General features: G+C 36.7%; 1 protein-coding gene across 1 annotated transcript; it reads left to right on the forward strand.

Annotated features, from left to right (window-relative positions):
• Window positions 1–12,333: 12,333 nt before the first annotated feature.
• LOC109021577 (alpha-xylosidase 1-like) lies at window positions 12,334–19,229 on the forward strand. The gene is made up of 3 exons (XM_019004239.2): window positions 12,334–13,075; window positions 13,217–13,899; window positions 17,074–19,229. The coding sequence occupies exons 1-3, from the start codon at window positions 12,834–12,836 to the stop codon at window positions 18,951–18,953; spliced, it is 2,805 nt and encodes a 934-aa protein (XP_018859784.1). The 5' UTR covers window positions 12,334–12,833; the 3' UTR covers window positions 18,954–19,229.
• The last annotated feature ends 4,662 nt before the right edge of the window (window positions 19,230–23,891 follow it).

Raw genomic sequence — 23,891 nt, forward strand, 5'->3', positions numbered from 1 at the left:
GTCTATTTCTTTTTTTATTATTATTATTAATTCCAATCTCTTGTTGAAAATCAATTTCTCCACAAGATCAAAACCATCCAAACTGATTGGGGAGGGGAATTTAGGTGTCTCAACAACTATTTTCGCTCCAAAGGTGTCATTCATCGTTTGACTTGCCCCCATACCCATGAACAAAATGGTTCTATTGAACGAAAAAATCTGCAGATTGTTGAAACTAATCTCTCTCTCTTGGCTCTTGCTCATGTATCAAAAAATTATTGGAGTCATGCTTTCCAAACTACCTGTTACCTTATTAATCTTATCCCTTCTCCAGTAATTCAGAATCAATCTCCTTTAAGGTGTCTTTTTCATCAAAGACATGACTATTAGTTTTTGAAGATTTTTGGATCTGCTTGTTGGTCTAATTTTAGACCATACAAGACTCACAAAATAGATTTTCGGTCTACCCTATCTGCAAATGCAACTCTGAACAGAGGGTAGTAGCTTTTAAGGCAGCAATAGTTTCACCCAAGAGAGGATCCGAAAAAATAGCTCGAGTGGATCTTAATGTGGCTATGACTCTACCATCCTAGTTCCTTCTACCATCCCAGTTCCTTATAACAACTATGATGCCCACCTTGCACTGAATATTGTCTATTGCTGGATCCCAATTGATTTTGTAGTGGTTTATTGGAGGAGTTGTCCATTGGTTAGCAATCATAGAATTACTACCTGCCTTCTTAGGGACAATTTGAGAACAATTCTAAAACCAATAAGAAGCTGAGTAGACTGATTCATAAGTTGCTGAGGAGGTGTGAACTTAGCTTCAAAAACCCAAGTATTCCTTTTTTTTCCAAATATGTTGAGTTGTCATTGCTATTTCTGCAAGTTCCTCATCAGTTATATAAGAGAAGAGATGATCAAGAATTTCTCTAAAGGAAGACTACTCAATTCTACATTTTTGTATTCTCCTAGAGCTTAGACCCCATATATCTTTTGCTGAACTGCATGACCATACAATATGAGAAACAGATTCAGGATCTACCAAACAGATTGGACACAAAGGAGATTCCACCACCTTTCTCTTATGAAGATTGAGTTTAGAAGGAATAGCCTGATGGCGAGCTCTCCACAAGAACATTTTAACAGCATTTGGCACCTTTAGCTTCCAGATCTTAGACCAAATACTAGAATTAAAGCTATTACTCAATGGCTGACCCTTACTGCTATCCATAATTGCTCCTTGAAGATGATATGCACTTTAACAAAAAATTTACCATTAGAAAAGCAACTCCAAGTTAATAAGTCTGAACTATTGCAGGGACTAAATGGGATTCTACTAATTGACTCAACTTTAGAATCAGAAAAAATTTCTTTTAATAATGATAAGTTCTTGCATAGTATCCTGACCAATGAGTTATGAAACTCTTGCATCTGCATCTAGTACCTTGACTTGTGTTTGAACCCTGAAAGTGGATGGGCTAGGAATCCACTTGTCTCGCCAAATTCTCATTGCTTCACAATTCGCTATCTTCCATATCAAACATTCTTCCAACAGTTGTCTACCTGCCACCAAACTTCTCCAGAAAAAAGAATCATTATTTCTGAGTCTAGCAGAAAAGAAATCTGATCTAGGAAAGTATTTAGCTTGCAAAACCCGAGTGGCCAAAGAGGTCGAATTCTGGATAATCCTCCAACCTTGCTTTGCAAGGTTAAAATTTTCAAAGTCCCTGAAGCCTAGCCCTTTTGCACTTTTAGACTTGCCTAGTTGTTGCCAGTTCAACGAATGAAGTTTAGTTCTCTGCGCTTTTTGCCTCCACTAGAAAGACTACATCACCTTATTAATCTCCTTAAGAATATTCTTTTGAATCTTAAAAATGCCTATGTTGTAAGTGGGAATAGCTTGAATGACTAATTTGAGAAGAATCTCCTTTCATGCCTGAGATAAAAGACTCACCTTCTAGTTGCACATTCGAGTTCTGATCTTGTTCAAGGTGGAGTTGAAAGCTTTTCATTTGTGTCTACCTACATAATAAGGTAGTCCCAAATACTTGTCGAAAGGGCATGATGCTTTAATACCTGTTGTGGCCAATATGATCTGTTGTACTTCAGTTTTGGTGTTATTACTAAAGAAAATTAAGGTCTTTTCTAGATTCAATCTCTGACCTGAAGCTTGTTCATAGTCTCCAAGAAGGCAGTACATTCTACTCCACTCAAGAGAGTTTGCCATGCAAAACAAAAGGCTGTCATGTGCAAAAAATAAGTGGTAATGTGGAAAGAACCCCGAGCAATTAGAATTTCAATGATGTCCTTGTTGCTTAGCATGACTCAAAGAGAAGTTTAGTATTTCAGAACAAAGGATAAATAAATAGGGAGATAAGGGGTCCCCTTGTCTGATTCCTCTCGATGGCTTGAAGCTTTGTTGTGGTAGTCTATTTAAAAGAATAAAGTTAGCTAGTACTAACACACTACATCACCAAGTCAATCCATCTTTTGAGAACCCATCTTCTGGTTAACAACCTACAAAAAATTCCATTCAACTCTATCATAAGCCTTACTCATATCAAGTTTAAGAGCCATATAAACATATTTTCTTCCCCTCAGTCTATTCTACATAGTGTGTGTAGTTTCATATGCCACAATAATGTTATCAGGTATCATTCCACCTGGCGCAATTTGAGTTGGTGAGATAAGCTTGGGCAGGATGACTTTCAATCGATTAGCCAATACTTTAACAATTATTTTGTAGAACACATTGCACAAGCTAATAGGTCTATAGTCTATCACTGTCTTGGGGAACTGTTTCTTAGGAATAAGGGTTGTAAAAGTCCTATTCACTTTTTCAAAACCCATCTTTGTACTGAGAATTTCTTTGACAACATCAGTGACACCATTTCCCACTATACTCCAATGATTATAACAAAATACTGGTGGAAAACCATCAGGGCCTGGAGAACCTAGAGGATTCACAAAAAAAATGGCCTTCCTCATTTCCCCTTTAGAATAATCTCTCATCAAGAACATGTTCATCTCATTAGTGACTATTGGATTAAAGTGTGCAAGAATTTCTGTAATCCCCTCAGGATTTGATGTAGAAAATAAGCTCTGATAAAAGGATTGGAACATCCTGCTAATCTCCTTTTGTCTAGTAGCCAAGAGCCCTTTCCATCTGAAATTTTGTGTATGGTATTCTCTTGCTTTCTTTGGGTTGCACACTTATGAAAATACTTAGTGTTCTTGTCTCCATCTTGCAGCTACCTTTGTTTAGTTCTTTGGTGCCACTTCATGTCTTCTTCTTCAAGATAACAATCTACTTCTTTTTGCAGATCTCTTATATGCTCACTGGATTACCTTTTAGGAGCCTGTAGCTCCTTTAACAATTTTCTTTTCTGATTTATGATTTTCCTTTAGTTACCATGAACTGTTTTGCTTCAAGCCACCAACCTATCCCTGCATCTCTCCAAGCCTTTCCTAGTAAATTTAGCTTAATTAGCAGAAAACACTTGCAAATCCAAGCATTCTTGATAACCGCAGCACATTCTTCCTTCCTAGCCTAGGTAGCTTCATACCTAAAGATTTTCCTTCTAGGGAGGAATTCAATCTCATGATTCTGACAGGAAATCAAAAGAAGTTTATGATCTAAACATTGAATAGGTAGAACAGAAACTTGGTTCATTTCATAGAGAGAATGCCAATCACAATTTACCAAGGCCCTGTCCAATCTCTCTTTGGTAAAATCATTTCCTTCCCTATTGTTGCACCAGGTAACTTTGGACCCCGTGTATCCCAGGTCTCCCAAATCACAATCTACTAAAGCTTCTCTAAAATCCTCCATCTGCTTATAGGGCCTGACTGATGCACCAAGCTTCTCCTATTGGGATATAATTTCGCTAAAATCTCTCATACACAACCAAGGTAAGTGGTTGCTAGGTTTCATAAGTCTCAATAATTGCCAACTTCCCTTTCACTTAGCCACAATAGGTTGCCCATAAAAGGTAGTCCAAATCCACTTTTTATTCAAATTGGAAGAGTTCACAGTGAGTGAAATATGACTTTGTGAATAAGACCATAACTCAGCTAGTACTTTCTTCTTTCAAAAAACAGCCAAACCCCCACTACGGCCAATGTAGTCAACCACAAAACTATGATCAAACCCCAATTTGTTACAAATCATTTCTAATCTATCTCTTATGTACTTAGTTTCAATAAGATAATTGTTAAACCAAATAAATAATATGAAATTCTAGATAAAAGGAATTTCTGAACCTAAATGTTCTCTTTTTTATTACATTCCAATAGAACAGTTTAAATGTCAATAAAGGATTAAGCAATGACTTGATTGAAATCATCTTTATTTTTTGTGTAAGAAAATTAGGTAAAGAGGTTGCTCATAAATAATTGATAGCTATAGTTACACCCTTATTGATTGGAGTACAACTGTACATCATCATCCATTTTATTATTATCCTTTCATTATCTTATGACGAGATTTTAAATGATGGGAGACTATTTATTATATTTTATTTATGACCTATCATTTAATGTCACATCAAAAAATGTTGAGATAATGATAATAAAAATGATGATAAAAGGTGTGGGGGTTTTTAAATCCAGATTTTTCATTTGGAAAACCGAGCCATATGTCATCAGGTTCTTGAACCCTGTTTTGGCTTTAGATATGTGAATAGAGTGGGGAGTAACCCAGTGACAATGCCAAAACTTGATGATGGAATGGGAATAACAACATCATTAATTTTACTTATTTATATATATAGTTTATCTTCTATTAATACAAAACATACAAGATTCATGACTCAAGATGCAAAATAAGGAAGTGAATGAGTACAAGGAGGAGGGGCTTAAAAAATTTGTTTTGATTTTCAAAAATTTTTGAACCAACTTTTTTAATTTACATTTAGAGAAATACTTATTTTCTCTAAACTATTTCTAGACTTGAGTTTCCAGTCATATTTTAGCTTCAATTTCAACAATAATGCAAAAAGAAAAAACACTTATCCAAAATGAACAATAATATTGCTTCAGCCTTTTTTCTTCCCTACGTTATTAATGATTTCGGTATATTAATAAAAGCTCTCATTTTATCTTCTCATTTTTTCTTAAATCATTTTAAAAATAAAAATAATTCGTACATATTTGAAGGTACAAATTTTTTACAATTTATTTTTAAAAATATTAGTTAAAAACTTTTAATATATAAATTAATATGTCAAAATAAGGTTTCCATTAGATTATATAAAATCAATGTAAAATACATATTTCTCCACATTTAACATGCACTATTCATCTATGTAAATACTTTTTATATTTCTTTCTTTTTTATGAGAATTGAGAGAGACTAAATCTTCATTTCTTTGTAAAAATGACAAACTGTCCAACCTGCCTTTACAAGGGTTCGTATACATTTTAAATAGAAACTTTGCAAGCTCTATTCTAGAAAACTAGCTATTGTTATAACTATATAAAAATAATAGAATTAATTGCAAATATATGATGACTGTTACAAGCATGATTTTAGGCTAGCTGGCTGATTTTTTATTCTTAGCCTGATTTGTGGAATCTTCCATTAAACGCCCCCTCAAGATGGGGCTGCCATCGGCAAGGCCAATCTTGTTTCTCAATTGTAAGCTGGTCCTGAGTATTAACATAATGAACTTTGAGTGTTCCTTTCTGAACTATATAGCACACATAGTGTAGATTAATTTGAATATGCTTCAGGCGAGAGTGTTGGACTGGATTTAGACTCAGCTGTGTGGCACCCAAGTTATCACAAAGCAGCTTGGGTGTGGTGGATAAAGGGTGGATGAGTTCTTTAAGGGCACTCTCAATGGATTAACTAAAGTTAATATACATTTTTTATGAATGTAAGATGAATTTAATTTTTTGCTATTCCATTCACATAAGTCTCTACATTAGAATAACCATTTTTTCATTATATGACAATAAAATAATATAAGATGAATTTGACTTTGGCTATTCACATCAAATCTTTACATTGGATTATCTATTTATTCATTATATAGTAATGAGTAATTAATAATTTCAAAAATATTTTAATATTTTTAATTATGAATTTATTTATTTTACCATATTTTACTATTCATAATATTATATATTAATTAGTAATTATATTCTAATTATATTTTTTCAATTATCATTTAAAAGGGAGAGAGAAATAATTGATATAAAATGTATTTGATGTATGAATAGTTACTTTCAAATTTGAAAATTATTTTGGAAATGACTATATTTAGAATTTAGCTAATCCATTGTGATGCCATTTTATGTTCTAATAGTTAAATCTTCAATGGATTTAGCTTTTAATTAATCCATTGAGGATGCTCTAAGCAATGGAAGTAGCCAAATGGTTTCAGAGGCTGCATTTGCAAGGGCTCTATACTCAGCCTTGGTGGATGATCTAGCAACTGCTTTCTGTTTTTTAGAGCTCCAAGAAATTGAATTTGTGCCAAGGAAACTTATGTAAGCGGAAGTTGAAGTTCTATCATCAAAGTTCCCTGCCCAATCCGCATCAGTGTAGGTTGTAAGAGTCGATGGGCTTTTTTTTTTTATTTGAGTTTCATGAAAAATTGTGTTTCAAGTAACGAATGAGCCTCTTTGTAGCTGTCCAGTGAATTGTAGTGGGTTTATGCATGAACTGAGAGAGTTTAGTTACTACAAAAGAGATGTCTGGCCTTGTAAGAGAGAGATATTGAAGAGCACCTATAACACTCCTGAATTTTGTGCTATCAAATGAACTGGTTCCATCAATGAGCTTGAGGGCTATGGTGGTTGACAATGCGGAGGAGACATCTTTGGCACCAAGCATGTTACTTTTGGACAGAATATCTCTAATGTACTTATGTTGAGACAAGAAGAGACCATATTGTGTAGGCATAACTTCCATGCCCAAAAACAAATGGAGATGTCCCATGTCTTTTAAAGAGAAACAGTTTCCAAGTTTTGCAATTATGGAATCAACAAATTGAGTATCACTTCCAGTTATGACTAAGTCGTCCACATATACCAACAGAAAACATGTAGTAGAGCTGGTTTTGTATATAAATAATGAAGAATCTGCTTGAGAATTCACAAACCTGAACTCTATAATGTTGTTCTTGAGAGTCGAATACCAGGCTCTTGGTGCTTGGCTTAAACATGTCCTTGAAGCCCGGAGGTTGAACCATGTAAACATTTTCAGTCAACATTCCATGCTTGAATGCATTGTTGACATCAAGTTATCTTAAAATCCACCCCTGCATAACAGCAATAGACAGAACAATTCTTATGGTTGTTGGTTTCACAACTGGGCTAAATGTCTCCTTGTAATCTAAGATAGGGCGTTGATTGTACTCTTTGGTAACAAGCCTTGCTTTAAAGCATTCAACAAACCCATTAGCTTTTCTCTTGACTCAAAAAATCCATTTACAGCCCACTGGTTTGCAGTGTGTAGGAGGGGGAACTAATTCCAAGGTACCATGACTCATCAAGGTCGTGAGCTCTTCAGACATAGCATGTCTCCATTTTGGATCAGTGAGTGTGTGACTGACACAAGTTTGCTCAATGGTGAGTTGAATGGGATGTTTTGTGAATGAGTTGAACTATTTCGGATTGTGGATATTGTTCATGGACCGAGTGGTCATGGTGTGGGTTCGAGTTATTTGAGGAGGCAAGTTATTGACCACAAACCTAGTGAGAGTTTCATAAGGATTTGGTGTACCCGTGTGTTGTGATTGCATGAAATGAGTAGACTCACTCATGTGTGACTCGTGTGGTGGGACTGAAGAACAAGATCTCAAATTAGGGAAATTGTGAGAAGAGAAATTAGGGATATTACTTGAAGGTGCAACGAAAGACGATGGGCTCGCGGTCTACACTGGCGGTGGTCGCAGCAGGGGCAACGTCGAGATGGGCAACGTAGAGGTTGAAGATTCGGTGCAGTTGGCTTAGGGCTTGAGAGGGCTGCTAGTTTCGTCGAAGATGACATATCGAGAGAGATAGAGGCGTTTTGTGTTGAGAACAAGGCATTTGAAAGCATTTTGGGTTTGGGAATAGCCCACGAACAAGCATGGAAGGGATTTGGGCTGGAGTTTATTTGAGTTATAGGGGCGGGTGAGGGGAAAACAAAGACACCCAAATTTTCTTAACTTGAGATAATTTGGACGTTGTTGAAATAAGGCTTCAAATAGTGATTTAGTATTTAACAATGGTATTGGCTATCGGTTAATGAGATAAACAACCATTTGAAAAGCATGGGGCCAATAGGACAAGGGTAGAGAGGCATCTTGTAATAAGGTTAAACTTGTTTCAACAAGATGACGATAACGACGTTCGAAGACCCCATTTTGTTGTGGTGTATGAGGAGCAGTGGTATAGTGGCTAATTCCATGAATTGAAAAATATTTTTTGAGTGCCACAAATTCACCACCATTATCGGAATAAAGACATTTGATTTTTATTTGAAAATGGTTTTCCACAAGATATTTAAATTGTGGAAAAATGGTGCTTACTCTAGATTTGTTTGTTAAATGGTAGAACCACATATATTTGGTAAAATGGTCGACCATAATCAAGTAATATTTGGAACCATCAAAACCAATTGTATGTGAGGGACCCCGAACATCGGTGTAGATGAGATCAAGCGGTGCATTGCTTTTTAAACTAGTGGAACCAAATGGTTGTTGGTGGGCTTTATTCATTGAACAGGACGTAGAAATGTTAGACACTTGGTCTTTTTTGTTTTATTATTGGAAGATAAAAAGATTTGATAAGATAATGGAGAATTTTTTGATATGGATGTCCAAGTTGCTTGTGCCACCCATCAATCGAGGTCCGCTCATGCACATTTGCAACCATTTTTTAGGGAGAATCCACCAGTGAGCCTGGGAGCTTGTAAACACCGTCTTCACATGCATCTTTGAGTAGAATTGCCCCCGTGTTCTGATCATTGATAAGAAAATAAGTGGGATGAAATTCAAGGAAAACATTATTTTGAGTGGTGAACATAAATTAAATTTTTATAGATACTTGGAACACAAAGTGTCTCATTTAAATGAAAGGTAGGTGATGGTGATTGAAAAACCAAAGAACCAATGTGTGAGATACACAAACCTGAACCGTCATCAATTACAACTTCATCTGTCCCATCATATTCTGAATGCACGGAAAGATTAGCCAAATCACCCGTAATATTATGTGAAGCAGTTGAATCAATGAGTCACTTAGTATCCTATTGTGGAGAGATGGAAGCACAGTTTGTAGTAGCTTCGAAAAAAATACTCGTGGACACTGCTTTGCAATGTGACCCAGTTGGTCACAAATTTGACATTTGGGCTAGAAGCATCACTGACCATTGGACCTGCTCGAGTTGTTGGGCTTCTTGTTATCATGAGGCCCATTGTTTGGGCGTGAAGGGCCCGAAGACCCCTTAAAGGGTTGGGACTTGTTTGAACACCGAAAGGAGTTGCCATTGTTTCCAGACGAGGAAGACGAACCTGGAGGTCGTGGCTAGCCGCTGTTGGGTGGAGACTTCGAGACGATGCAGATAGGCCTCATGGCCCACGAGGAGATCGTGAAGTTCCTCAAAGGTGAGCAATCTTTCCCGAGCCCTAATCGGTGCAGTGATCTCCCAATTGTCTGAACCGAGGCCATTGAGGATGTATAAAGTGAGATCATCATCTGAAATGGGATGATCGATGAGAGCTATTTCATCGGCAAGGGACTTCACGATGTGCAGGTATTCCTGGATGGTTTGATTCCCCCGCTTGATTAATGTGATTTCCTCTTTGAGTTGCATTACCCCGGTTTGGGATTTGCTAGCATAGAGGATGTGTAATTTGTGCCATGCTTCCTCAGAAGTTTTGGCAACTGAAATGAGGGGGTGATGGTTGGTGCGGTGGAGGCAAGGATAGCACTTAGAATGAGTTTATCCTGCCTTACCAAGTGAGTTTTTTGAAGGGAGGATGTGGGAGTGTCGATTTGATGAGGGCAAGGCTTATCTCCGGTGCATAGTCAAGAAGATTGTCCCCAATTAGAAGAACTTCAAATTGGGCACGCCACTATGGGAAGGTTGAGGAAGTTTGTCATTGATTTGTGCGGAAATGTTGAGTGCAATTAAGGGGATATCTGTGGGGGAGGAAGGGTTTTGAGTGGGATTAGAGGTTATGGGGATCGAATTCTTGTGAGAGGATGGCTCTCCTGATACCATGATAAGAATTGAGAGAAAAATTAAATCTTTATTTCTCTGTAAAAATGACAAACTATCCAACCTGCCTTTACAAGGATTCATATCATTGTTTTTAATCTCATATAGTACTGGCCGGTACAGGTACTATATACGTTTCATACCGACCCAAATACCGGCCTCAATTTCCGTCTGTACCAGCCTATATTTCAGCCTTCAATTTTATTTTATTTTTTTCAATTTTTCAAACTATAAACTTATTTTTTGACCTCCAATTCAGACTAGGCTATTTATGATTTATACATATATATATATGTATTTATATATAATTTATTCATATATAGACTATTATTTTAGAATATAATTTTTATATATTTATATATATAATTTATTCATATATCAACTATCCTGAAACAGTACACGAAACGGTACCGATATCGAAATATTTCATTCTAGTGTCTTGACTGGTACGACTTCTGGTACGGTATTCAAAACATTGGTTCGTATATATTTTAAATAGAAACTTTAGAAGCTCTATTCTAGGAAACTAGCTACTTTTATGACTATACAAAAATAGCAGAATTAATTGCAAAGATATGATGACTGTTACAAGCATGATTTTAGGCTAGTTGACTGATTTTTATTCTTCCCCTGATTTGTGGAATCTTCCTTTATACTTTTTTCCTATTATTCTTTATATTTCTCACATTTACACTATTATTTATAAAACATAAAAAGTTATAATATTATTAGAATATTTTATTTTATTAAAAATAAAAATTCTAATGTTAAAAATGTTTCAAAGCATGATAAAAGGATAAAAAGTTCACAAAAATGTTCCAAATGGGGACTGTAATGCAAGCCTAGGCTATTTTAACTTTAAAATTTTTTAAAATTATAAAATTATCCCTCCTAAAATGATGTTTTCTCTCATTTAATAATGTGTCTGTACATGCAGTCCCCACTTGAGGACTGCAAATAGAATTTCTCGTTTTTTTCATGGTTATTTTCTTTGTAACTTTTTACTGGCCTAGTAATGTCATTAGACAAAAGAGATATTGTATTCGCATTAATACATGAGAAATATAAAAAAAAAAATGAGAATATCACAAACTTAATGGTAGTTAAAAAAGTATTTAAAATGAATAAAGAAATAAAAAATAAATTTAAATGATATAAAAAATAAATAAATAAATTGATGTGTGATATATTATAAAGTTAGTAATTAAAATAAAAAAAGTAAATCTTTATAATATATTTTAAAAACGGTTTCGCTTTGGAGTGGTCATGTCCGTTTTAGCCTTTAGTTCAGCAGCCAATAAAGTATTGACAAGTCAGCAATATACATTATAACATAATGAGGATGACTACATCAGAACACATAAAATACCCTACGTCTTTTACTTCTATTTTTCTACCCGTTGTAGTCTCCCATCGCTGCCCTCCCTGTGTACACGCCAGCAACCCGACACCACAACCACCCACAACCATTTTGATGCCAACAGCAAGCAGCCACCCATAGCCATTCCAACTCCAACGGCAGGCAGCCCAACGCAACCACCTATAGCCATTTCGACGTCAACTGTAGCAGACCGACACCAACCAGTTAGCCACCACGCATTCCATCGCTATAGACAGCCACCACGCACTCCGATGCGGCACCACTATCCACCTCCATGGTTTATTGACTTTCTCTTTCATTCTTCCATGCTTCATAAAAATCAAAGTTGAATTCACTGTTGGTTGTAAATGAGAAGTCTACCGATGGAGGATCTAATCGCATTTCTGCACAAACATGTGTATTTCGTGATTTGGCTGCCGCAACAAATAATTTTAGGGATGATTATCTTTTGGGTGAAGGAGGTTTTGAGGGTGAGGAACTTGCTGCCCGTTTGCTTCAGGAGGGAGAGGGAGAGGTGAGAGTCAGACGAGGGTGCATTTTTGCTTTGTTTCGGTGTGTTGCGTCCTATTGTTAGTGAAATTGGTGGGATACGTGGCCGGCTCCTATTGAATACTATTTTTAGCACAAAAATAGATGTATAGGTCAGAAAATTTTTTCTTTTAAAAACCAAAATATAAAAATAATTGAGATCAGATAGAAACAAAGATCATAAAGAAATCTCGGACACTGTACTCGTGTGAACCGCGAAGATCAGGCACTGGAAGAGACACCGCGGGCGCGGATTTGGATCGAACTTAGAACTAGGAACGACTGCGGGATCACAGTTCTCTCTCTGTTTTTTTATCTCTTTACTCTTGCTACGATTCACAGGTGTGTCGGTGCCCCAAGACTATTTCTAACTCATTTTCCTTTGCCATGTGGTCGTCAGACACTAGAAACGTTGGTACCACCAAAGATATACCCTATGATACTCTCTCTTTGATCTCTCCCTCTCTCTCTCTCTCTCTGTCTCTCTCTCCAAAATGATGAATCCGAGGCCCCCCACCCAGAAGATGAAAAACGATTTGCAAAGTGTAGGACCCTTTTTGTAGGGCAATGTCTCTGTGGCCCACTCACCTCCATCAATCCACATGCTTGCAACCCATCTACCTCAACATGCATCCCATGACTTCTTCTTCCCCTATATATAAATAGACATCAAACCTCTGAGTTCCAGTAGTTCTTAGAGACTGTCAAATTCAGGTGTAGTAACAGATGGTTTCTCTTACACTGTTTTCTTCTTTTTCAAGTCTTCATTTTTTTCTGCTGTTTTTGCTCCTATGTGCTGCTGGAGTAAACTCCTCCCCTTCGTCTACTCCGCCTGCCAAGATTGGGAAAGGCTACCGTCTGATCTCCATTGAAGAGACACCTGATGGTGGCATTGTGGGCCATCTCCAAGTCATCCAGAAGAACAAAATCTACGGCCCTGATATCCCTCATTTGCAGCTCTTTGTCAAGTATGTGGCTTTTTTCTTCTTTTCTTTTTCTAAATGATTTCCATGTGTTGCTTGCGTAGGATGTTGTTTTCAAGTTCAACTCCGCCTCGCTCTGAATAAAGAACACTTCTTTTTATCTTTCTGCTTCGTGATTCTATGCAGGCATGAGACTCAGGACAGATTAAGGATCCACATCACCGACGCAGAGAAGCAGAGATGGGAGGTACCGTACAATCTCTTGCCGAGAGAACAACCTCCGAAGCTGATGCAGACCATTGCGAGGTCAAGAAAAAGTCCGATAACTGTGTCGGAGTACTCGGGATCCGAGCTCATTGTCAGCTTCACCACTGACCCATTTGGGTTCGCGGTGAAGAGGAAATCAAATGGGCAAACCCTTTTCAACTCAAGCTCTGATGCATCAGACCCATTTGGGAACTTGGTGTTCAAGGACCAGTACCTCGAGATTTCCACCAAGTTACCCAAAGATGCCTCTCTGTACGGCCTGGGAGAGAACACTCAGCCACACGGGATCAAGCTGTATCCAAACGACCCTTACACTTTGTACACCACAGATGTATCGGCCATCAATCTTAACACTGATCTGTATGGCTCGCATCCGGTGTACATGGATCTTAGGAACAATGGTGGAGACCCCTCTGCACACGCGGTTCTGCTGCTAAACAGCAATGGGATGGATGTGTTTTACCGAGGGAATTCCTTGACGTACAAGGTTATTGGCGGTGTCTTCGACTTTTACTTCTTTTCTGGGCCTACTCCTTTGAGTGTGGTTGATCAATACACTTCCCTTATTGGCAGACCAGCTCCAATGCCTTACTGGTCTCTAGGTATGATGAACTTCTCACCCTTCTTTTAATTTCTCATTAAATAGTACTTTTTGTGGGAATAATTGTTCTTTTGTACATCCAAGGGCTTGTGGGTCTGTGACTTGTGGCATTGTTTAACTTCAGCGTTTTGTGATTAGGGTGCTTAATCCAATTTGAGAAATTTAGAAAATGATGGAATCTGCCTGGTCGGAAAAGTGATGATATTCTTTAATCAGCGGGTTTAATAATCATCGGGTTGAGAAAATTTAGAAAATGATGGAATCTACCTTGTCAGAAAATTGATTTATTCTTTAATTAGTCGGTTTTAATAATCCTCGGGTCTGTATAAACTATGTCCTGTAAAATCATGCAACAGACAATATAATATTATGTTTTGTCCCTTGTTCATATTATGAGAGCAATGAGTGAGAAATTTAAGGAATTAGGACCACCTGATTGGTTTGGTATGTTGGCGAATGCTGATTGATGGTTGATTAGTAGGCTTTTTGCACGTTTACCATATGCACGATACTGTAGGTTAGAAATGTCTCATGATATAGTAATTTAGGTTGGTGGGTTGGTCTCGTTTCCTATTTTACTTTATTGTAATTCTCAAGGCTTGCTTCTAATTATTTATTCTGCTGTTCTCCAGAAACATCTTTGAGGTGGAAAACATAAGACCAGATATATGTTAGATTATCTCACTTTAGTATTTCTTTGCTTTTTGCCTAAACTTTTCGAGCCAAAAATCTTCCAACTTTTTTTCTCACATATGTACAAAGTAACTGGTGGACCCCCAAAAGGCTCTATAATTGCTTTAAATCTTTGCCTACTTTGCTATTCTTCATTTATCTTCCCTACATGAGGTGGAAATTGAATTATTGCTCTCAAGCCACTATCACAAGCCCCGATGCTTGCTTGCACGGTATGGCATCATTTGATTTGGTGCTAATTCAAGGCATCCATATCAGTAAGAATTCATGTATCGTGAGGGGAGACTGCCTTAGATTGTGGGAAGTGTACAACTGTAGTTGTTGTCCCCTCTCATAAGTAGTTTGTTGTCGGTAGTGGGACACCAGCCATAATACGTGGGGACCTAAGTTACCCCTCAGCACCTTGATAGGTTAAAAAAGGCATTTATGATAAATCTAATTCTTCCATTGCCCCATACCTTGAGTAAGCCTTGGTTGTTTTTAATAAGCCCATGTTAGTCTTTGGGGTTAGTTTGATATTTTCTTGTAGTTCAGCTGAATTAGTGTTTGCAACTTGGCATTGGCTCATGGATGCTAGTGTGCTGCATCCTGTCAGAGGTCAGTTGTTAAAAATGCAATGCCAATAAATGGGCCAATCTTGCAGATTGGATAAGTTGGTTACATTTTCCATCCATGTATCTTTGAAAAACTACTTCTGTGTATATTAATGTTTCTAGTTCACTAGATAATGTTTCTGATAAAAAAAAACATTATCTAAAAGTTACTGATAAAAAAAAAAAAAATGTTTCTAGTTCACTAGATAATGTTAAAAGTTCATTTTCTAGCTACAGGATCATGGCATGTAAGTCTCTGTGGCTTCTTCACTCCATAGAAAATATGGAAGTAAAGCTTATTATAGTAAGGAAGATGTACTAAAAGGTTCATTATAATCAGTTTGTGTGTATCTTTTGCTTTTACTTTGACTAGTACCTAGCTTTTCAATTCAGTGTTATTGGACTTGTTCAGCTGTTCTCCTACCTACCTTATTCAAAGTTAATTCACTAATTTGTTTGTTCTACTTCTATATCATTTTGATATTGGACTTGCTAATAATAGTTAAGATGCGATTGGACTTGAATCTCGGGCATCTTAACAAGGGACTTGCCTCTCTTTTCCTTACACTCTAAATACTTAAATATTTTGTTAGTTTCATTACATGAAGATCCCTTCTCTAAGACTTATAAAATGGTGGATTCAAGTTTTAAATATAAAGAAATTAATATTCATACAATGAGGATAAAGAGTTTTTTAAATGTAATATCAAATTATATATTCCTAGTTTTCAGAAACTTTTAGGCCCCGTTTGATTGCAAGACTTAGCTAAGATTAACTCAGTTCAATCTAATTTTAAGCTGAGTCTAATATCCAAACACCTAACTCTTAAATTACTAAACTCATCTCAATTCAAAACCTCCTTACACGTGAGACCCATAACTTTTTTCAATTCAACACATCTTTATACGTGGGACCCACAACTTTTTTCAATTTTCTATAAGTAGTACTAAACTCATCTTAACATCCAAATACATCTAAACTCATTGTAGATGGGCCCCACATAACTCACTCCACCTACTCAACTCACTACTATTCATAAATAACTCAGCTCAACTCAACATCTAAACTCAGCCTTAACAAAATAAGATATGAAATTAAGCATATTATTTATCAAAAATTTTCCCAAAACACCCAAACATTTACTAGATTTTTTTTATTCAAATTACAGAGCATATACTTCCATGAGTAGTAGGCTTTTGAATGATGATCTTCAAAACTTCTTTCATTGAAAACTACTTGTGGAAGTATATGCTCTGTAGTACTTGGCTTTGTCTATTTTAATAAAAATTCTTGTTACTGATAAAAAAAAAGGAAGTATATGCTTCTGTAATTTGAATGAAAAAACATCTAGTAAATGTTTGGGTGTTTTGGGAAAATTTTTTATTCCCCTCAAAACTTCTTTCATTCCTCCCCCTCCAAAACACCACGATAAACATATTGGAACCATCTTCCTTATCATGTACATCATTGTTTTTTCTGTTTTTAACATATTGCATGTAATGTGTTGTACAATTTTTATACAATTTTTTTTTATACAAACTCGAATTACTTCAGAATTGAGTTGATATGCTTTTCGAAAGCTATTCAAAACAAACCTGAACTGGTTTTTTGCCTCTAATAAATTCCTTATTGTCAGATTGGTAGGAATTTTCTTATTCTTTACATTCCTATCTTGCCCTTCCGTGAAGCAAAATTCTGGCCCTGCCGCCCATATCTAGTTTCTCCAAACTGCAAGACTTTTGCATCGTACCCTATTGTACTCTCTTCCCACCAATTAATTTATCAAATGGTTCGATGATATTTAAGGCTACTCATTTGGACTGCTTATATTAAGAAATTGAGGGTGATTATTCATATTAATTTCTCACTCATATTATTTATGCTACAGGATTCCACCAATGCAGATGGGGTTACCATAATCTATCTGTAGTTGAAGATGTTGTTGAGAACTATAAAAAGGCTAGAATCCCACTTGATGTGATTTGGAATGATGATGACCATATGGATGGACACAAGGACTTCACCCTGAACCCAACCAACTACCCTCATCCAAAGCTTTTGGCTTTCCTGGACAAAATACATAGCATAGGTATGAAATACATTGTCATTATTGATCCTGGAATTGGCGTTAATTCCAGTTATGGCGTATATCAAAGGGGCATTGCCAATGATGTTTTCATCAAGTATGAGGGCGAACCCTACCTAGCTCAAGTTTGGCCAGGGGCTGTAAACTTCCCTGACTTCCTTAACCCAAAAACTGTTTCATGGTGGGGTGATGAAGTCCGCCGCTTTCATGAACTTGTCCCCGTCGATGGTCTATGGATTGACATGAACGAGGCTTCAAATTTCTGTTCTGGAAAGTGCACAATCCCTAAGGGCAAGCAATGTCCAACTGGCACTGGACCTGGTTGGATATGCTGCTTGGATTGCAAGAACATTACAAAGACTAGATGGGATGATCCTCCTTACAAGATAAATGCTTCAGGTTTGCAGGTGCCTATAGGTTTCAAAACCATAGCCACTAGTGCAGTTCATTATAATGGCGTTTTGGAATATGATGCTCACAGTCTCTATGGCTTCTCTCAATCCATTGCAACTCACAAAGCCCTTCAAGGACTAGAGGGCAAGCGGCCATTCATATTATCTCGCTCCACTTATGTTGGTTCAGGCAAATATGCTGCCCATTGGACTGGTGATAATAAGGGAACTTGGGAAGATTTGAAGTACTCAATTTCCACTATGCTCAATTTTGGTATATTTGGGGTGCCAATGGTTGGTTCAGATATATGTGGGTTCTATCCAGCGCCTACAGAAGAGCTTTGCAACCGCTGGATTGAAGTTGGTGCTTTCTACCCCTTCTCAAGGGATCACGCAAACTACTATTCCCCACGACAGGAGCTTTATCAATGGGAGTCAGTTGCTGAGTCTGCTCGAAATGCTCTAGGTATGAGGTATAAACTCCTGCCTTACCTATATACCTTGAACTACGAGGCTCATATTAGCGGAGCGCCAATTGCCAGGCCACTTTTCTTCTCATTCCCAAGTTACACTGAATGTTATGGGTTGAGCACCCAGTTCTTGCTGGGGAGCAGTCTCATGGTATCCCCAGTTCTTGAGCAAGGGAAGTCAAATGTTAAAGCACTGTTTCCCCCTGGTAGTTGGTACAGTTTATTTGATATGACACAAACCATTGCATCAAAAGGGGGGTGCTATGTTACACTTGATGCACCTTTGCACGTGGTTAATGTGCATTTGTATCAGAATACCATTCTTCCAATGCAGCAAGGTGGCATGATTTCAAAGGAAGCTAGAATGACACCTTTTAGCTTGATCGTTACCTTCCCAGCAGGGGCTACTGAAGGAGAAGCCAAAGGGAAGCTTTTCCTTGATGACGATGAGCTTCCAGACATGAAACTTGGGAACGGACGTTCCACTTATATTGATTTCTATGGAACCATGACTAAAGGAACCGTGAAGGTTTGGTCAGAAGTCCAAGAGAGCAAGTTTGCCTTGGATAAGGGTTGGCATATTGAGAAGATCACAGTGTTGGGATTGAATGGAAGCGGAGAGGCATCTTCTGTTGAGATTGATGGAAACCCTGTAATGGGAGCTTCCAACATAGAAATGTACACAACAGAGCAGAAGTTCCATGAGGAGCTGGAAGACAGCGATGATAAGACGGAGACTGTGATGGTAGAGATCAAAGGTTTGTCACTCTCTGTAGGAAAGAACTTTGCCATTTCCTGGAAAATGGGGATCAAAGGTTAAGGAGTTGGTTGATATGAGGTTATTGACACCCCTGATCGACTTCCTATTTCTGATTTTCTTTTTCTCCTTCTGAGTGTTTGAAGCTTTTTTTATTTTCTCACCGGGTTCATGCTGGAGAGGAGATGAGCTAAAAACATGTTCATCCTTTTCAGGCATACAAGCCCCAGAGAGTGAGGTTTATGTTAGCATTGCCTGCTAAAGGCCCTTCATTCATGTTGTAGCTTAAAAAGCCTTAATGCAGATGTCGATTTGATCTTCACATTTTTTCTTTCTTGATATGTCTATCATGGATGATGATTCTTCCCCCTGCCCTACCACATAAACACATGGGATCTTCTTGATTGCTACTTCATTTCCTTTGGGTGTTTCATTTTGAGGGACTAGAACAGTTAAATGAGACTTTCTGAAATGACATTTTCAAGTGAAATTAGATTCAGTTTTCTAGCTGGTTTCGTGCAAAACCTTTAGAATATATAATCACTTTTACCTGGCTTATGTGTTATTTTAGATTGTAAACTTAATTTTATTGTAAGATAGGCTTCAAGAAATCATATTAAGTTTTCATTAGTTTGTAAAATAATTTTTTCTACTTGCTTCATAGATCAAATACTTGGCACTAATATTGAAGTAGGGTTATTAAAAGAGTGTGTGCTGAAGGAGTCAGAGCATAAATGTATTGGATATGTTCTTGTTCACAATAGCTTATTGCTCCAGTTAATAGATTCGTGGAGTCTATAGTTCATTGCATTCAAAATCATGCAGGCATTCTAAGCAGCTACCATAAACCTGAAACTTCCAAATAGTTATTGACAAAACTGAAATATGTATTAGTATTTATAAGTAATGCTGCATTCCCACTATTAATTGACTTAGTACTGTAACATTCCAAAAATATTGTGTTTGGTTTGGCAAGTGTGTGGGGTTGTTTGCGGTGGTTTTGAGGAAAAAAAAAAGGTGGTGCTGCGGTAGCATCTCTGCCAACTTATGGCGGCTGTAAGAGACTTTCCCCGCCGCAGCCGAGGGAGGGGAAGAGATCTTTACACTTCTGTTGTGGTTGTTGCTAGCTTGAAATCATTACCGCAATCCAAAATCCTCGCCTCAAAATTGGGTGGAAGAGAAGCTCATATATTGAGGACATCATCTTCACCCTTTGTTCCATCTCCCATTGGAATAAAGGTCCCGTTTGAATACTGAGATAAAATAAGATTGTTTTAGATTAAAGTTAAATAAAATATTATTAGAATATTATTTTTTAATATTATTATTGTTTTAAGATTTGAAAATGTTGAATTGTTTATTATCTTTTGTATAAGAATTTGGAAAAATTGAAATGATGATATGAGATAAGATGAAACCGTTTCTATATCTAAATGGAGAGACCTGATTTGGATAGTAAAAGCCTCATATCTCATATCATCTTATCTCAATATTCAAACGCCAAACACAAATACTTTTCAATTTCAAATTTTTAACTTTTTTTATATAATCATTACAATTTTTCCAAACATTTAAATAAAACATAAAAAATAATTCAACTTTTCTAAATTTCAAAACAAAAATTATATTCTAAAAATATTTTAACTTTATAATATTTTGTTCAACTTTTTTTCTATTTTCCTAAAATCTCATAAAACATTACAACTCAAATTATTTCATTACCATCTACAAATAATTTTATTATTATTTACAGATCATTTTACTGTCCAAACGAGGCCTAAGAAAGTCCACCTTAGTGCCAATTATGTAGTACCCAACCTCACCATATGGGCTGCCTATAGTATAATCCCTCATTTACCCCATTGTGTGTCAAGGACTCTATTTGGATTGATGGCCATGTTAAAGTCATGTAGCTCTCCATCATCTTTTACTCCTTAAAAGAAGAATGTGTTTTTATTTCAAACGGACACACATAACCTTGTTCTTTTTATTCTCTTTCCCACCCTTGATGCACTTAAATAATTATTTGTTTTTTTTTTATTAGATTTTACTATATTTTAAAATTAATATTGATTTATCATAATATTCTTTTTTTCATTATTTCTAGAATATTGTAACGATGGCACAAGAAAATTGTTTCTCTATGTTGAATTTGGTTATAGCTCATTTATCAATGCTATTTTTTTTTTTTTTATCCTATGTCATTGTGACCATTTGTAAAATCTATACATAAAAGTGAGGAATTATATTATTGCATAGAAAGAGAAAGAAATGAATGTGTTTTAAATTATTAGTAACAAAAGAATAAAGAAAATATTTCAAGCATTATATATAGTTTTTTTCTGTAAATGGAAAGAAAAATACGGTTTATAGGTGATTTTCATTCCTTCTGATTTCCCTAAATTTTAAATCTCATTAAAAAAGTATTACAATTTTAAGGAAAACTTTGCATATCACATTCTCATCTAATTTTCATCTTACTATGATGAGGTGGCATTGTCCAATAACTTTTAAGGTTTCATTTAAAATAGTAAAAACTAAGATTGATATAAGTGCTATATTTTACGTAATAGGATGATATGTAACATTACTCTTTTTAAAATTATTAATAATTATTATATAATGTCAAAAAAATAAGTCAAACATGATAACCCGCACACCTTTAACAATCTTTATAAGATTTCTAATCATTATTGTGACTATGGTGCTAGTACAAGGAGGTAGATTATTTTCTAAAGTCAAGTGGAAGGTAAAAAAGAGAGTCTTTTCTTGAAAAGATGGAAGATGAGGCGGCGGGGGTTTGCAAAGTGCATATAGTCAACAGGGTGAGCAGCATAGAAAGCCTAGCAGACACATCTCAACACAGGGTGTAACAAACGACTTTTCATCCCGTGCTGGGCAAGCAAGTACTCAGGTGAAGAACAAGGAGCTAAAGAGGCTAGTAGTTATGAAAAAATGTGTCATTCATACAAAGGCTAGAAGAAGGCGAGAAATGAGCCTAAGGCGAGCAACTTCAAGGACAAGACGAATACGAACGAGAGAGCTTTTCAAGATAATACGAAAATGCTCAAAAGGTAGAAATGTCGTATGTAGAGACCCATCCTTCACCTAAAAGGTCACATTTGGAATGGGTCTACAGGAGAAAGGTCACGGCCTGCAGATCATATTATCTAAGCCTAGAGGTATGGTCTAGCACTACATGGGAGATCCACATTTGAAGGAGGTGATGCGGATTGGACTAAAGACAAGCCGTAAGAACATGCATGCCTTGTCCCGTCTCAGCTATCTCTATCATCCTGCAAATAGACGATTGAGACTAAAGGGCTCATATTCAGGCACATCAATAGTCAGAAGGACACCTGATGATCCCACCCTAAAAATGGCTTAAGGTAAAAATCAAAATCTCACTTTTAAAATAATAAGTGTTCGAGTCTTTTTGAAGTTGGAGTCTTTGAAGTAGCTTCAGATGGAGCCGCAAAAGGAGTAGTGTCAATGCCGCCGAGTGTTTCTAATACTGTGAGGTAGGTTACCTTCTAAGACAGTACTAGCAAATGTGAGGTAAATGTCGTGGGTGTATTATGAGTTATATTGCATATCTTGTATCTTTCCCCTTTTTGTTTATGAATTAATAAATATTTTCGTTCATTCTATTTACGAATATTTCTACATTGTGATTTTGGCATCATGACGTTTGAATGGCTAGGATTGGTGATGTGGTGAATTCGGGTGTGTGTGAGTATTACCGTGTGTCAATCATCATGGACAGGTTGAGGATTCCCCAGGCCATTCCTACGAAATGTTGCCACAAGTTTCATATGGATAGAGTGTGTCCCCGTGATGATTGGAGTGGAACACTTTCGTACTGGTCTCACTTGATAGATGGGTCGAGAGATTCCCCATGCGTATGATGTGAGGTGTCTTCGAGTTGGTTGGCCAGGCAGAATGTGTCTCTGGTGCAACGTGTACACTTTGGTGTTTGTATTGGATGATCTGAAACAGACGAATCAGCTTGCATTTTGATCGGGTGGGAGTGGTTTCATTTGCTTGGCAGCATTATTGATGATTAGAAATAGGCAAATCAACTTGCTCGTTGGTTTGGTGAGAGTGAGTCCCCAAGCTAAACGGTGAAATGATTTCTCCTAGTTGGAACTTTATGCGATAAGACTTTATGTGATGAGAATCTATACGGTATGATATGATGAGTTTTTCATATTTAAGGAGAGGGTGATTCCTTGCCTCGATTATACGTATATATATATATATATATATACATACACACACATATACTTGAGTTTTGCACAGAGAGTGATTTCTCGTCATGCTTATATATTTATGTTTTACTCAGAGGGTGAATCAATACTATAACTATGAATGCACGTGTGTAGCTTAGAGGATAATTCCTCACCACACACAAATACACATGTTCACAGTTTTTTACAAGAAACTATGCATTACATTTTCACGTGCATTGTCTCTCATTAGCATTGTTGACATAGCTGTTTAACTTACCTATGGTTTCATTTTTAAGAATCGTAAATTTTAATACAAAGTTAGCTCGAAGAAAGGTACTTGAGGAAGAAAGACTAAACTCACTCGAGGAATAGCCACGAAGGCTTGTCTCCAATAATAGTATATGTAACATTTTGGAAATTTATCATATAGCCAAGTGACAAATCGTGTAGCAGGTGTCATTAGTGATGTGGTGATTTAGGGTTTGTGTGAGTCATACCGAGCATCAATCATAATGGACGGATTTAGGATTTCCCAGGCTATTCCTCCAACACGTTGCCCAGAGTTTCACAAGGGTAGAGAGTGTGTCCCCATGATGATCAAGGTGGAACACTTTTGCATTAACCTCACTTGATAGATGGGTCGAGAGGTTCATCGGGCATATAATTGTATGGTGTCTTCGATTTGGTTGGCGGGGTACAATGTGTCCCTAGTGTAACATGTACACTTTAGTGTGTGTTGGATGATTTGAAACAAGTGAATCAACTTGCA

This window comes from Juglans regia, chromosome 15 (assembly GCF_001411555.2).
Source record: "Juglans regia cultivar Chandler chromosome 15, Walnut 2.0, whole genome shotgun sequence".
Classification (NCBI taxonomy): domain Eukaryota; kingdom Viridiplantae; phylum Streptophyta; class Magnoliopsida; order Fagales; family Juglandaceae; genus Juglans; species Juglans regia.